Genomic DNA, 14,586 nt, shown 5'->3' with positions numbered 1-14,586 from the left:
GAGTGAGTTGTCTGGGAAATAACCCAACCCAGCAGGAGACATGGATCTCAGAAAAGTAGCTGAGATCTCTGCAGACACAGCCAGGTGAAAAACCGGGCAGGCCTTTGGATAAACCATTAGGCCAGATTCACACCTGAAATAACTAAACTATGTTTATTTTCTTCAGATTCTAAACTAATCTCTTTTCTCAGATCTTCTGATTTAGGGAAGTGTGTAGCTGCTTAGCACAGACACAAGCCGCATTATTCTTCTCAAACCAAACTTGATTTTTCAGGAATCCTCCCAAATTATATTGAGTTCGAGAGCCCTACTGGGAGGTTGAGGGAATAGCTATAATTTTCCCTCCTCTCCTGAGTCATTAATTCAGGATTGGCCTAGAATAATCTGAAAGAGGTTTTTTTCTCTGTCTTCTTATGAGGCCTTTACCTCAAATTTATGTAGATGACTTAGTGATAATCAAGACTTTCTTTTTTTTTTTTTTAAAGATTTTATTTATTTGACAGAGAGAGAGATCACAAGTAGGCAGAGAGGCAGGCAGAGAGAGAGGAGGAAGCAGGCTCCCTGCTGAGCAGAGAGCCCGATGGGGGGCTCGATCCCAGGACCCTGAGATCATGACCTGAGCTGAAGGCAGAGGCTTAACCCACTGAGCCACCCAGGCACCCCGAAAATCAAGACTTTCTTTTTTTTTTTTTTTAAAGATTTTATTTATTTATTTGACAGAGAGAAATCACAATTAGGCAGAGAGGCAGGCAGAGAGAGAGGGAAGCAGGCTCCCTGCAGAGCAGAGAGCCCGATGCGGGACTCGATCCCAGGACCCTGAGATCATGACTTGAGCCGAAGGCAGCGGCTTAACCCACTGAGCCACCTAGGCGCCCCGAAAATCAAGACTTTCTAAGATGTTTTTTCACAAAGCAGATTATTAATAGTAAAAAAATAAAAATAAAGTATGCTTTCCTACAAGAGCTCTCATGCAGCCCAGTCCATGTTTATCCAATAGCTGAGGGCTTGGTAGGTTGGAAGGGGTTGGTGGGGAGCTCATGCCTGTGGCTCATGTCCTCAGGCAGCTCGTTCTTCTCCGTGTGCAGTGCTAATTTCTCTAGAACAGTGGCATTCACAGCATTCCCTACAACTAAGGGAAGGCACACCCCACTTCCTCCACGGAAAGAAAGTTGTGTTTACATCTGGCGGTAAGTGGACCCCTAGACCTCTCCCCTTCTGACATGAGGAAGGTCACGGCATCGCTGTATTTCTTTCAAACTGGGTTTACCATAAGAATCTCTGTATTTGTTCAGCATGAGAATCAGAACGAGGGCCAAACCGCATTCATTCAGTTTTGATTTGGTCCCTATCATGTGAAAGAGGATACTGAAAAAAAATCAACTAAGGGTTATAGAATTTGAGTCACCAAAGAATCACAGAGTCTAAAATATAAGAGATAAAAGATCTCTAATTGAGCCCCTGACAACCCTGTATGAAATCCTCGTGCTGCCAATTCAGGATTGCCAGATAGATAGAATGCAGAATGCCTGGTTAAATTTGAATTTCAGATAAACACCAAATTGCTTTTTTAGTATAAGTGTGTCCTGAGTATTGCTTGGGGCATACCTATTTGGGGTGGGGTGGGGCGAAAATCTCTCTCTCTATATGAAACAGATGATCTGTTGTTTATCTGAACTCCAAATTTAACAGGGCATTTTGTAATTCATTTGATAAATCTTGGTAGCGCTACCAGTAACGATAACAGTATTAATAATAACAACAGTACTTGCTAACTTAGAAAGACATTATAGCTTGTGGGTTAAGAGTAGACTCTAGAACCAGACTGCCCCAGTTTGAATTCTAGCCCTGCCACTTACTAGTTGTGACATGGAGTGAGGTTTTTTGTTGTTAATTTTTGATTTTTTTTTCTAATCAACTTTTAAAAATTTCTCTATGCCTCAGTTTCCTCATAGTAAAACAGGAGTAAAAGGGTAATAGGGTTGTCGTTAGGAACTTAATTTGTATCCCGTAAATGTGTTTGTGTCCGATCAGTGTTCGTATGACCAACACTAGCAGAGTCTTGGCTACAGCATCATGGCTGTTTCTTATCTGCTTAATAATTTTTAATGATAAATTTATCTGTTCTAAATTTTGCCTCAAAAAATAAGTGTTTACTTTGGCAGCACATATACTAAAAAATAAGCGGAGCAACTCTTTTTTTTTTTTTTTTTTTAGATTTTATTTATTTATTTGACAGACAGAGATCGCAAGTAGGCAGAGAGGCAGGCAGAGAGAGAGGAGGAAACAGGCTCTCCTCAGAGCAGAGAGCCTGATGCGGGGCTTGATCCCAGGACCCTGGGATCATGACCTGAGCGGAAGGCAGAGGCTTTAACCCACTGAGCCACCCAGGCGCCCCAAGTGGAGCACTTCTAATCTGTCGTTAGCTTCACGTGACTTTGGCTCTTGAGCTGGGCCATTCTTGTGATTCTTCACTGAGTTTCAATTAGGATTCCCCCGGTCAGGGGCATTTGCTCTTAGTTCCCATGGTTGAACTGCCATGACTGCCCCCAGGTTAGCGCCGGGTGCGTCTGGCTGTGCTCTTCAATGGTCCCTTCCTCCTCGACTGCTCTTCCCCGTGCAGCCCTTCCAAGTCTGACGATTGTTCTGGTCCACGAAAAGAGAAGCAGAATTGCTACCAGATCATTCCATGTTTTCACCTTCTTGTATAAATATTAATTTTCAAGTATTACCTGACCCAGCCCACCCTTGACTCATTTGTGTTCAATAATAATACCAAAGCCATGTCTCCAAGATGCTAACACGGGACACAACCAGCATCTCAAAGGATATGGATTAAGGAAATTGCTGAGCCTTCTATACGTTGATTTAATCCTCATAATAAGTCTATCAAGTAGGTGGAATTGTACCCCATCATCCATTAGCCACAGCTTAGAGATGTGACTTGCTCAAGGTCAGAGTCGAACTGAGTTTGGGTAAAGTAGGCATTCTGGCTGGTTTCCCTTGCAGCTTTATTGGATACCCAGGTCCTTGATAAAAATATATAAATGTCCCCTTGGGGGAGGAAATGTCACAGCTTTACATCTTTCACTTCAGATTTTCCAAACATTTCAAAATCCTTGATTAAAAGAAACGACTTTGAGTATGTGTATTTTGTTGTGTTTGTTGTTTTCTCTCTCTCTTTTTAAATCCTTGTTTTTCCTCTATGAAGAGAAGGAGTTTAACACTTCTGTCTGTTTAGTCCACCACTGTATCCCCAGCATCCAGAACCGTGCCTGGCATGTTGTGGACACCCCATTCAAGCTAGTCGATCACTGAATAAATGGAGACTTTTTTATGTTATAATAATACTTCATCTGTTGGGGTATATTAAAATGTGTTTATAAAACAGTTAACTTGGTATAAATGCTTTCTCTTCTGATTAGCTTTCCTGGATTCCCCATGCAGAAATAATATCTTCTTGCCCTACACCTGATCTGTGTGGGTTTATGATTTTCTGCTCCAAATAATGTCTTTCAGATATAACTCATTTCCCCATAGCTTCTAAGGAGTAGGACTGTTCAGTTCATCTTGTATCCCTCTGTTTGTTATATGAGTAAGTGAGTACATTTTTAGTCTACCTAAAAGATATGGAAGTTTGCAGGAAAAAATGGTATTTGAGCAAAGGAATGATAACTGCTCTTTTCACTCCTAGGTCAATTCTGTTTTGTGTTGTTTTGTGTTTTCTTAGTCGTACATGTCGCCAGTCTTAAAAAGATGTGCTTCAGATCATTTAAAATAATGATTTATTTTTGGAGCACCTTGGTAATTAAGCTCATTACTCTTCCTGGAGAGGAACAAAACCTGAGCCAGTTGGTAATTGCTCGTGTCTTTATTTGTAATCTTTTAGAAAACAAGTATCTGAGCTTTTTGTTTGAACAGTCATTATGAATTCTTGATAATATCTGGTTACTTAATTTGAAAAATGTGTAGCTATGAAGATTAATGCTGGACCTTAACTGGATATAAATTCAGACATACATAGGATCCGTATTAATCTCAGTCAACCCTTTCAAGCAGATGCCGTATTTTGGGGAAAAGGAAATTGAAATGTACCAAGGAGCGGTAAGTTATATGCCACATAAATTACTGTAGTGTTTGGGGCTTTTATGATGCATAAGTAATTTTTCTGGAAGTTGGCAATACATTTGCATTTTCTTACTGTGAATTATTTATTGGGGAAGCTCAAGTGGGTGACATCGTTTGTTTTTTAATGATGTGCTGCTCTAAAAAGCATAGGACTATCTAATATAGGAATATTGCATACAAAATTAGTCAAATAGGATGTAAGACGTACAGTTTGGTGGGGGAGACAGGGCTCCCTCCTTCCACACAGGCCACAGAATTCTAAGGACTGAAAAATCAGTGAACAGGTAAAAGAATAAATAGGGCGATGAGAACCATTCCCTCCAAATCAGAACCTTAGTTAGCTGTGGCTCTGCATGGAACCTGAAAAATTAATCTTTTCGTGACTTCTTTATTAATGTGACTCTGGTCCCTATTCAGATCAAGCTCCATAGCCATTTCAGTTGTCTGATAAAAACAGAAACTGTAAATCTGATGACTATATTTCCTGACATCCCCAGGCCACCCCTTCCCTGCCTCTTTCCCTTTCTCTCCTCTGCAGCAGAAGCACGAGAGCGTTCATTAATCCTGACCCCTGGAAAACAAACAAAAGAGAGCCCACACAAATTCATCAGTTGAAGTGGAAGGCAATTTACCCAGAGCAAGAGCCCAGCCCATTGTTGCCAGATGAATGGTGCTGGTAGCTGGAGCCCAAGGAGGCTGCCACGCGAAAGACCTTTGATAATGCTGCCTTTATGGGAGCCCGGCACAAGGGACACACTGTCAGCAGAGGCTGGGCCCTGCCCTGGCGCCCTGAGCAGCGGGTCCCCTGGAGCAGCAGGCTCGGAACTGGCTCGGCATTCTCAGTGATGGCCAAGGCCAAGGCGGGGTGGCCAGGAGTGCTGTGCATTCATGTCGTTTCTCTCCCGTCCTCTGAAAACTGTTGTTACACGAGTCCCTTTTGGACCCTTTATCTCTTAGAAATTCTCTTTAAAGAAATGCCCCGGACTTTTTTTTTTTTTTAAGATTTTACTTATTTATTTGATAGAGATCACAAGTAGGCAGAGAGGCAGGCAGAGAGAGAGAAAGGAGGAAGCAGACTCCCTGCTGAGCAGAGAGCCCGATGTGGGGCTCGATCTCAGGACTCTGGGATCATGATCTGAGCTGAAGGCAGAGGCTTTAACCCACTGAGCCACCCAGGCGCCCCGCCCCAGACTTTTACAAGATATATTTATTCTTAGCTGCTAATGGTAAGAGTGCTTACTCTTCAATAAACGGTGTTTATTGAATGCTAGGTACTGTGTTCCACCACCACAGTCATTAAACAGCCCTGGGTGCTGACTGTGTGTTACCGTCCAGCCCCATTTCACAGATGAGGAGAGTAAGGCTCAGAGAAGTTAAGTACGTAGCTCTGTTGAGTGTAGGACAATATTATCCCTACTTGAGAGATGGGACCAGGGTAGGGTGACAGAGTCCAAATGTCTTCTCACTGTATCTGCCATGCTCTTCCCTCTCTGATGTGAGTTAGTCTTAAATGTAAGGCAATTTCTTTCTTCAGATTCATAGCGCATGAACTATTTTTCTTTTTAGTAATTTTTGAGGTAGTGACGTTAAATCTCAAGAAGCTGAGGAAAGTGGGGGGTGAAATGGTCCTGACATAGTGAATTTACTGGTGAATTTGTATTCAGGTATTGCTCATAGCTAAGCCAGCGCATGAGTCTAAAGCCTCAGGAGGATATCTCGGTGTGGTAGGATTTTTTTTTTTTTTCCTCCCCAATGAGGTGAAACAAACTGGTCAAATCAGTTTATCCCTTTAAAGAACTACTACCCCTCTTGCCCTCTTCTTAGGGAAAATGTTTGGGTTTTCTCCTCATTCATGGATGGTGTCCCTTTATTTCTTCTGGGCTTCCAGCATCTCCGACTTACCTCTTAGAAAAAAGTTATGTAGGACTTTAAAATTCCAGTAAAAGTCAGATCCAAGTTTTTAGTAGCCCTCTCGTAAGACCTGTTGCCCGGATGTCTTCAGAAACATTTAGAAATGGAATGTGATCGGTGGAGGCGTGTTGGGAGGAAGGATGTGGTGCCAGAGTTACCTGAAGACATCTTCCCATCTGAAGGCTGAATCATACCCTTGCTGACGGAGGAGTCCTTTCCGGTCCCGTCTTCATTTCTTAGGTGTAACTGCTGAGGACCTAGGCAAGCTTATGAATTCCTATTTTATACAAGCCTTCAGATTGGAACCGTACAGGGGCAAATCCATTGCTAAGACCGAAAAAAGAAATGTGACGTGTTGCTCTCTCTGACCATGGTTTTACTTTTGTTTTTGTTTTTTTTTTTTTTTGCTTCTCTAGGCACAGTACGAAAATCCACCACATATCTATGCTCTTGCAGATAATATGTTCAGAAACATGATCATTGACAGAGAGAACCAGTGTGTCATCATCAGGTATGGGAAAGAGCCTTCTTCAGAGTAGAAGTCGTGAGACCCTGGCGGAGTTCACGTTCGCGGTCAAGGAACGCTGGTTTTTTCTATAGATGCTGGGGTCAGAAGCTGATTGACGTACCCAAGAAACAAGCAGGCCGTCTGCTTTGTCTTGGTTTATTTTATAACTCCAAATCGTAAAAGATTTTGCTTCCCTGGGGTTTTGGTTTATACTTCTGTCGTGGAGGGCATTAAGGCTCGAGGGCACATAGTGCTAGCCTGCCTGAACTAGCGTCATAAAATATCTCCCCTCCCACTTGACCGTGGCTTCTCTCTGAACTGGAGATCTTTTATGTCAGGAGTACACTAAGTGTGCTTCTCTATTTTGTCTGCTGGAGTCCTTTTCCCAAGATCCCTCTTTTTCCTTTCCTTAATAATTTAGTAGTTCAAGTTCCAACTTTTTCAGTATCCTTTGTCGTTTGCTTTTAATCTACTGAGGGCATCCCTGGCAAACACCAGGCTTAAGTGTCTGTGGCTGCATTTCAGAATCCTTCCAACCTGAGCCAACTCTGAGTCTTTGCTGGGTTTAAGTGCTTTCACGATTTTGTTTATTATTATGAACATTTTCAAACATACGGAAAACAGAAGCATCCGTATTCCCATCACTCAGAACTCGACGGCTATTAACATTCTGTCATATTTGCATTCCTCTTTTTAGTTCTCCCGTTTTTTTAACTGAAGCGCTTTTGAAGAATTTTAAGCTCTGGATATTTACAAACAAAGATGAAAGAGAATTATAATTTTATAAATATATATATTAGATATATATAATATATATTATAATATGCTCCCGTGGATCTGTTTCTAAGCTTGTGCAGATCTTACTCTCTTGGCCAATGCTCTGGTCCTTCTGTCCTGCCCCTACTTGGTTATTTAAAGTAAATCCCAGGTTGAGAATCATTTCACTTTGTCACTGAATTAGGATGTGCCTCTCAACGATCGTTCTTACCATACCTGAAAAATGAATAATCCTTTTAAAGTTACCTAGTGTTACCCATATCCGAATTCCATGTCTTGTTTTCACTCAGGCTCCCAACAAGGCTCACAGAAAGCCCTTAGATGTTTGTGTCTCAGGTCTCCTAATCATTAACTATTTTCTCTGATTCTTTTTGTTTACTTGGCTCTTGTTTGTTAAAGAAAAAGTTATTTGTCCTGCATCCTGCAGAATTTTCCACAGTCTGGGATTAGCTGATTATGTACCGTGTAGCATTGCACTGTCCCCTGGATTTCCTGTAAATTTGTCATTAGATCTAAAAGTTTGATCAGGTTTGGATTTACTATTTTGGCAAAAATGTTTCGTTCGTGATGCTGTGCACTTAGGGCCTGTTGGCCTCTTGGTGTGCCGTTCAGACAACCAGTGGGTCCATCCAATATAAATTCTCATTTCACGTCATGGTTTAGTTAGTGGTTGAAAAATAGTTGTTTTCTAATTCTGTCATTCCTTCTACATTTATTACTTGAATTCTTTTACTGGGTTACTTAAAATATAATTTGTGTGGGGGAAATTAGATATAAGGCTCGATTTGTTGTCTTTATTTACCAACTTTTGAAGCAACAAGTTGATGCCCTCAACCTCGCAGAGTAAACTGGTTTTTTTTTGTTTTGTTTTGTTTTGTTTTTCCAGCGTCTTTCCAAAGAAATGGGTTTTAAATGTGTTCCCTGTTTACTTACTTGATGATTTTTCTTTGGGGCTCAAATGGTCCTGTCTTCGGCCATTGAGAGCCATTTGTATTGGCTCCTACGTCCCTTTGACATGACCCCAGTAGACTTTGATGGTTTCCTTAGTTAAGACGTCAGGCTCTTAGGGCGCCTGGCTGGCTCAGTGGGCGGAGCATGTGGCTCTTGATCTCAGGGGTTTGAGTTCTAAACCCATGTTGGGGGTGGAGATTGCTTCAAAAAAAAAAAAAAAAGAAGAAGAAGAAGAAAAGGTACAGGCTCTCTTGTGCATTTTCTGCTGAGCCCTGGAATCAGCCATGTCACCAAAAAGTTCATTTTACTGGGCAATGGCCCTTAGAGACTCCAGTCTAGTCACTAAGAGTGCTAAAAGGCAAAAAAAAAAAAAAAAAAAAAAGAACTTTTTTAAGAAAAACCAACATGAGTACATACTGATAATTTTCAGTTCATTTTTAAGATTATAGGGAGGAGATGGTAGGGGGTTAGGTGAGCCTCGTGGTGGGCATTAAGGAGGACACACATTGCATGGAGCACGGGTTGTGGTGTATAAACAACGAATCTTAGAACCCTGGAAATAAACAAACAAATAAATAAATCAATAAAGTCAAGCTCTAGTTAAAAAAAGATTAGAGGGTGTTTGGTTCTTTGATATTTGTACCCCATTTTTCTTTCTTTTTTTTTTTTTTAAGATCTATCCATGTATTTTAGAGCCCGAATGCATGCGAGTGGGGGTAGGGGCAGAGGGAGAGAATCTCAAGCAGACTCCCCGCTGAGCGTGGAACTCAACTCTGGGCTCATTCCCCCAGCCATGTGATCCTGACCTGAGCTGAAACCAAGAGTCAGACACTTAACCAACCGAGCCACTCAGGTGCCCTGTCCCTCATATTTCTTATGCTGAAAATCTTGGTTCCTGATGACATCATCACAGTTAATTGCTTTAAACTGTGTGTGTGAAAAGTATAAATATAAATGAATAAACATATAATAGATAAAACAAATAAGTTTTCTTAATGCTTTAAAATAACTACCAATATTATTATAGCAATACTGAGTTCACTTTAAAATTTGTTATTCTTGGGGCACCTGAGTGGCTCAGTGGGTTATGCCTCTGCCTTTGGCTCGGGTCATGATCTCAGGGTCCTGGGATCGAGCCCCCCATCAGGCTCTCTGCTCATCAGGGAGCCTGTTTCCTCCTCTCTCTCTACCTGCCTCTCTGCCTACTTGTGATCTCTGTCTGTCAAATAAATAAATAAAATCTTTAAAAATAATAATAAAATAAAATTTGTTATTCTTTTCGTCCATAGAATGTACAGTTAAAATATTACATCTTAAAAGTCACTTAAAATAATCCTTTTCTGTGTCATTTGTGCCAACCTAACCTAACAAGTTCATTTATTTTATTTTGGATTGTAGGGGGTTATAATTTTTAATTTTAATTTTGTTTTATAATTATATAAAACATTTACATGGTTCCAAAGTCAAAGCTATAAAGCAAGAACACTGAAGCCTTTCAAGGTAAATACAGATTTCACGTATTTCAAGGTAAATATAGACTTTGTGACATTTTGCCTCTAAATACTTCTATACATATCTCTGGAAAATAAAAACATTTCTTTTCTGGGGCACCTGGGTGGCTCAGTCGGTTAAGTGCTCTGACTCTTGGTTTAAGCTTAGGTCCTCATCTTGCGATGAGGGATCGACCCCCACGTTGGTCTCCAAGCTGAGGGTGGAGTCCAGTTCAGTTTCTCTATCCCTCTCTTTCCCTTTCTCTTAAATAAATAAATAAAATCTTAATTTCTTTTTCTTTCTTAGCACCAGGACCATTATCACAACTAAATAATTAGTCATAATTTAATATCATCTAAAAATAAGCAGTCCACATTCAAATTTCTCTAATTGTTACAAACATGTCCTTACCTGCCGGCTTACATAAATCAAGGAACACTGGTTGCATGTGGTCATGAGTCCTTTTTTTTTTAATTAATTAGTTTATTTGAGAGAGAGAGAGAGCAAGAGGGTGAGTACACTCGAGGGTGGGGAGGGGCTGAGGCAGAGAATCTCCAGCAGACTCCCCATGAGTGTGGAGCCTGATGTGGGGCTTGATCCCATGACCCTGAGATCGTGAGTGAGCTGAAACCAAGAGTCGCTTAACCGCCTGAGCCACCCAGGTGTCCCCCGCTTTTTTTCACCCCCAATGGTCGTGAATCTTTCTTTTCTCCTTTTTTTTTTTTTTTAATTCTACCATAGTTTCCCTACTCCCACTGTTGTATTTTCATGATGTTGACTTGGTGTAGAGAAAGATCCCGTTTCCGTGTAGACACGCCTTCTAGATTTGTCTAAGTGCTCCGTGATGGTCTCGTTACACTAATTCCTTTGACTGGCTTTTCTATAAATTGGAAGTTAGATCTACATACTTAATTAGATGCAGGTCAAGCCCCTTTGGAAGGCATTCTTAGGTGCTGATGAGTTATTGCTTAGGAGGAAATGCTTCTGTGTAACCCAAGTGGAGGTCACTGACCAGTGGATTAGGTGGGAGGCGTTTTCTTGACCGGAACTGAAGGAGAGAGTATAGGGTGAGTTTTCTGACTCAGTCCCGTGCCCTTTGTCTTTCCTTCTGGGACTCTAATGAGATGAGAAAGAAGGGAATGGTCTTGTTGCCTGAGCTTCCTGAGCTGGAAGCTACTTCAGGGACCCAGCCCAAATGTTGTCCACCCAAAATCCCCCTCGCCGTCACTGCAGGTGTGCGGGCACGGAAGCGGGATTCCCGTGTGCCTTTTCTAGAATCCTGCAGCTGTTCAGGTGGCAAAGACTTGAAGACTTGCTCCAAGGGTTTCTGGGGTGGTGGCTGTGCTGTTAATTCAGGAGATGGTAGAACAAGGAGCTGCTTTGGCCCCTGAACTAACTACCCAGACTTGGGCCACAGGTTAAGGCTTCACAGGTTAAGGCACAGTCCTGTGGAAGGCTGCTTGCACTTCCAACACCGGCTGCAAGTTTGGGGGTTCCCTAGCGCACCCTCACTTCTGACCAGCTGGATCCAAGTTCAGGGGTTCCTACCACCGCCTTGGGTTCAATAATTTACCAGATTGGCTCACTGAGCTTAAAAAAGTGCTGTGCTACGGTTACAGTTTTATTATGGCAAAAGGATACGAATCAGAACCAGACCAAAGGAGGTCTGGGAGGGGTCCAAATGGGAAGCTTCTGGTCATCCTCTCCCCCTGGAGTCACGGATGGTATTACCTCCTTCCAGTTATGATGTGTGAGTTGGCCACATAGCTTTGCCAACCAGGGAAGTTTACCCGAACCTTTGTTGTATAGAGTTTTAATCTGGACTCAGTCATGTACTGACCCACCCCCTCACTCCACCCCCCAACCCGCCTCCCTCCCCCCTCTCCGTGATTTCTGGCTAATGCCTATGGTCTCTAGTTCCTCCAGGGGTCAGTACTTAGATGATGCTTTCCAAAGCCCTTATCATTAATCACTGTTCCCGAAAGCCCCCAGGCAAATAGAGGCACTCGAATCCGGCAGAACATTCCAGGCCCCTAGAGATTCCTCCTGAGGCAGAAGGCAAAAGCCTGACCTCTCTGTGTTAATTCCTTACTGCCCAAGAGCTGTGGTTTGCTTTGCTTTGAGAAAGTTTTGCTCTCTCTGAGATGCTGTGGTTCCTTCTCCCCAGTGCGGGGATCCTGGGCAGCAAACCCAATACTGGTCTGGGCCTCAGTTTCTTCTTCTATGGGTGAACTGATTGACCAGAGACCTCCGAGGTCTCTCCCGGTTTGGGAACTCTTTCTTCCAAGTAATGCTGGAGGGAAGAGAGGGCAGGGAAATGCTGCTTTCTGTAGACACGCCCAAGTTTGCAGCCACTGCAGCCACTGGCGCTGGGAGAGTTGGGGGCTGCGTGGAATGCTGCTTGCCCAAATGCATTTGGGAACAGAAAACAAACCCAATGTCCTGGGGGCTGGAAGGGAAGCCCGCTCCTTGTATTGAGGGCTTCTGCCACGGCTGGTAAAACTGGGAGTTTTTAGAATAATCTCATTAGAAAATAAAAAGTTTATGATGGCCTCATCTCTCCCATGTTCTTTTAGACCTTCCGCTCCCAAGTTTCCAGGTATGACACTCTTTAGAGGGGAGGATGGCAGCACATAAAGGCGGTATTATCAGTTTCCTCCCACGACTACTCATGTTTTCCTAAGAGGTGGATATGGTGACAGGATGGATTGGCAGCTGACTATTCCGGGACTAGAAATCAGCATAGCAGATTGAAGTTAAGAAGAAAGAACTCGGGCGCCTGGGTGGCTCAGTGGGTTAAGCTCTGCCTTCGGCTCAGGTCATGATCCCAGGGTCCTGGAATGGAGCCCCACAATCGGGCTCTCTGCTCAGCAGGGAGTCTGCTTCCCTTCCTCTCTCTCTGCCTACTTGTGATCTCTGTCAAGTAAATAAATAAAATCTTAAAAAAAAAAAGAAGAAGAAGAAGAAAGAACTCAAGGAAGAAGACAGTTGCTTTCTCAAGTTCAGGCCTCCATCCAAGCTTTGGTCCTGAATTTTGCAAACATTTATAGACTTGACTTGTCAAAATAGCTGCACTGGGGCAGCCTCAGAGAGGCTGACTGTGGCCAAGCACACCACGAACGAGAGTGAATTAGACTTCCAAGCATGATTTTATAAGGAGGATTCTTCCCTGGACAGCTCAGTTAATTATTTCCCTGGAACAGAGTCCACGAGGGGAGCCAGATTCCCATTTTAGGGTGGAATTCAGGGCAGGGGGATGATCACATTGGCTCCTGCCATCAGATCATGACCCTTGCCTCTATCTGGAGACAGTGAAGTAGGGTGTTCTACCCTCCGTGGTCTGCTTGCCTGGAAAACACCCAGCATTTTGGCTGTTTATTTTCCTACCCTGACTCCCATGTAGGTCAACCCCCTTTTAGTAACCCGCACTCTCCTGCCAGCCCCTGCCATCCATGCTAGTCATGAATAAACACCCGGGATTCGCCTTAGGTGTTCCCCAAGTCTTCTCCAACAGCCCATGGGCAGATAGGTCAGGAGAAAGGCTGCCCTACATGTTACTTTCATCCACCATCCCTTGCGTTCTCTAGTTTAACTTTCCAGGTCTAAAGATTTCCAGTACCCGAATTGCCTTATTATTTCAGTGGCTCTAAAGACATTGAGGCCCCATATCTAGAGGGTCTGTTTCAGCTGATCTCTGGTGGTGGGCCCCAAGCATCAGTATCTTTTTTCAGACTCCCCAGTTTTTCTAGTTGAGAACCAGGATGAAGGCAACTGGAATCCTAATTCCTAGTTGCCTCTTGTGTTGAAGCACCCCTAGTATGGGCAGTGTGCAAACCCACCCCCCACCCCAAGTCCCAGCCCTCTGCTGGGCACTCTCTGCCCAGGTGGTCTCATCCTCCTCTCTGGGTCTTGACATTATTATTTCTCAAGGTTTCATGCAGGAAGGAGGCTTGAGGACTAAGATCCTCCAACTAGTAAATGGCAGATTATCTATTTGAACTTGGCCCTGTCTGACCTTAAACCCCATGCACTTTCTCTGCACCCTATAGTCAGTGACCCCTCTCTGTGTCTCAGACATCCCGCATTTCCCTGGAGGTGATAAAGCTACCATATACTGTGAGGAAAGGTTAGTTATCCAGGACTTGAGCTCCTGTGGAGAAGGTCTTCTCCCCACGAACCACAGATGCGTGTTTGAACCTAATCCTTTATAGGTTGTTGTCCATGATGCCGTCTGTAACCCAGGAGGCTGATGATTGTGCTTTGTCACCAGTAGAAGGCAGACAGATGGAGTTCCTGAACGAACATGACCTTATGAATATGTGAATCTCAGTTTCTTCCTGAGAAGTGAAAACTCATGTATGTACTAGATGGCCGTACCTGGGCCATTTCTCCTTTTTTTCTTTTTCTTTTTTTTAAATTAACATCTCGTGTATTATTTGCTTCAGGGGTACAGGTCTGTGATTCATCAGTCTTACACAGTTCACAGCGCTCACCATAGCACATACCCTCCCCAGGGTCCATCACCCAGCCTCTCCATCCCTCCCACTGCCCTCCCCTCCAGCAAACCTCAGTGTGTTTCCTGAGAAGAGTCTCTCATGGTTTGTCTCCCTCCCCATCCCATCTAGTTTCATTTTTCCCTGGGCCATTTCTTTATCTTGATTTCCTTGTTAGTCCTGGATAGGTGTGAGGGAATTACAGTTTTGGATCCTTGCATTTGGTGCATTCTGTTAAAGAAGGCTTCATCAGTGGAGGAAACCAGCAGGTCAGTTTCCGAGATAACCCCGCTTCTCACCCCATACTGTGTCCCCTGCAAGCCACGTAGT

The 14,586-nt window shown here is 43.3% G+C and overlaps 1 protein-coding gene across 1 annotated transcript in view; it reads left to right on the top strand.

Moving 5' to 3' along the window:
- The window catches only part of MYO1E (myosin IE), a 192,670-nt gene that overhangs the window by 85,385 nt on the left and 92,699 nt on the right, over positions 1-14,586 (top strand). Inside the window, exons 3-4 of the mRNA XM_046007405.1 lie at positions 4,012-4,101; positions 6,453-6,547. Coding sequence (XP_045863361.1) covers positions 4,012-4,101; positions 6,453-6,547 — 185 coding nt within the window. The remainder of the gene's footprint in view (positions 1-4,011; positions 4,102-6,452; positions 6,548-14,586) is intronic.

Source organism: Meles meles, chromosome 6 (genome assembly GCF_922984935.1).
Source record: "Meles meles chromosome 6, mMelMel3.1 paternal haplotype, whole genome shotgun sequence".
NCBI classification, from domain to species: Eukaryota; Metazoa; Chordata; class Mammalia; order Carnivora; family Mustelidae; genus Meles; species Meles meles.
The sequence above is the reverse complement of the archived record's forward strand: the minus strand, read 5'-3'. Positions and strand labels throughout refer to the sequence as shown.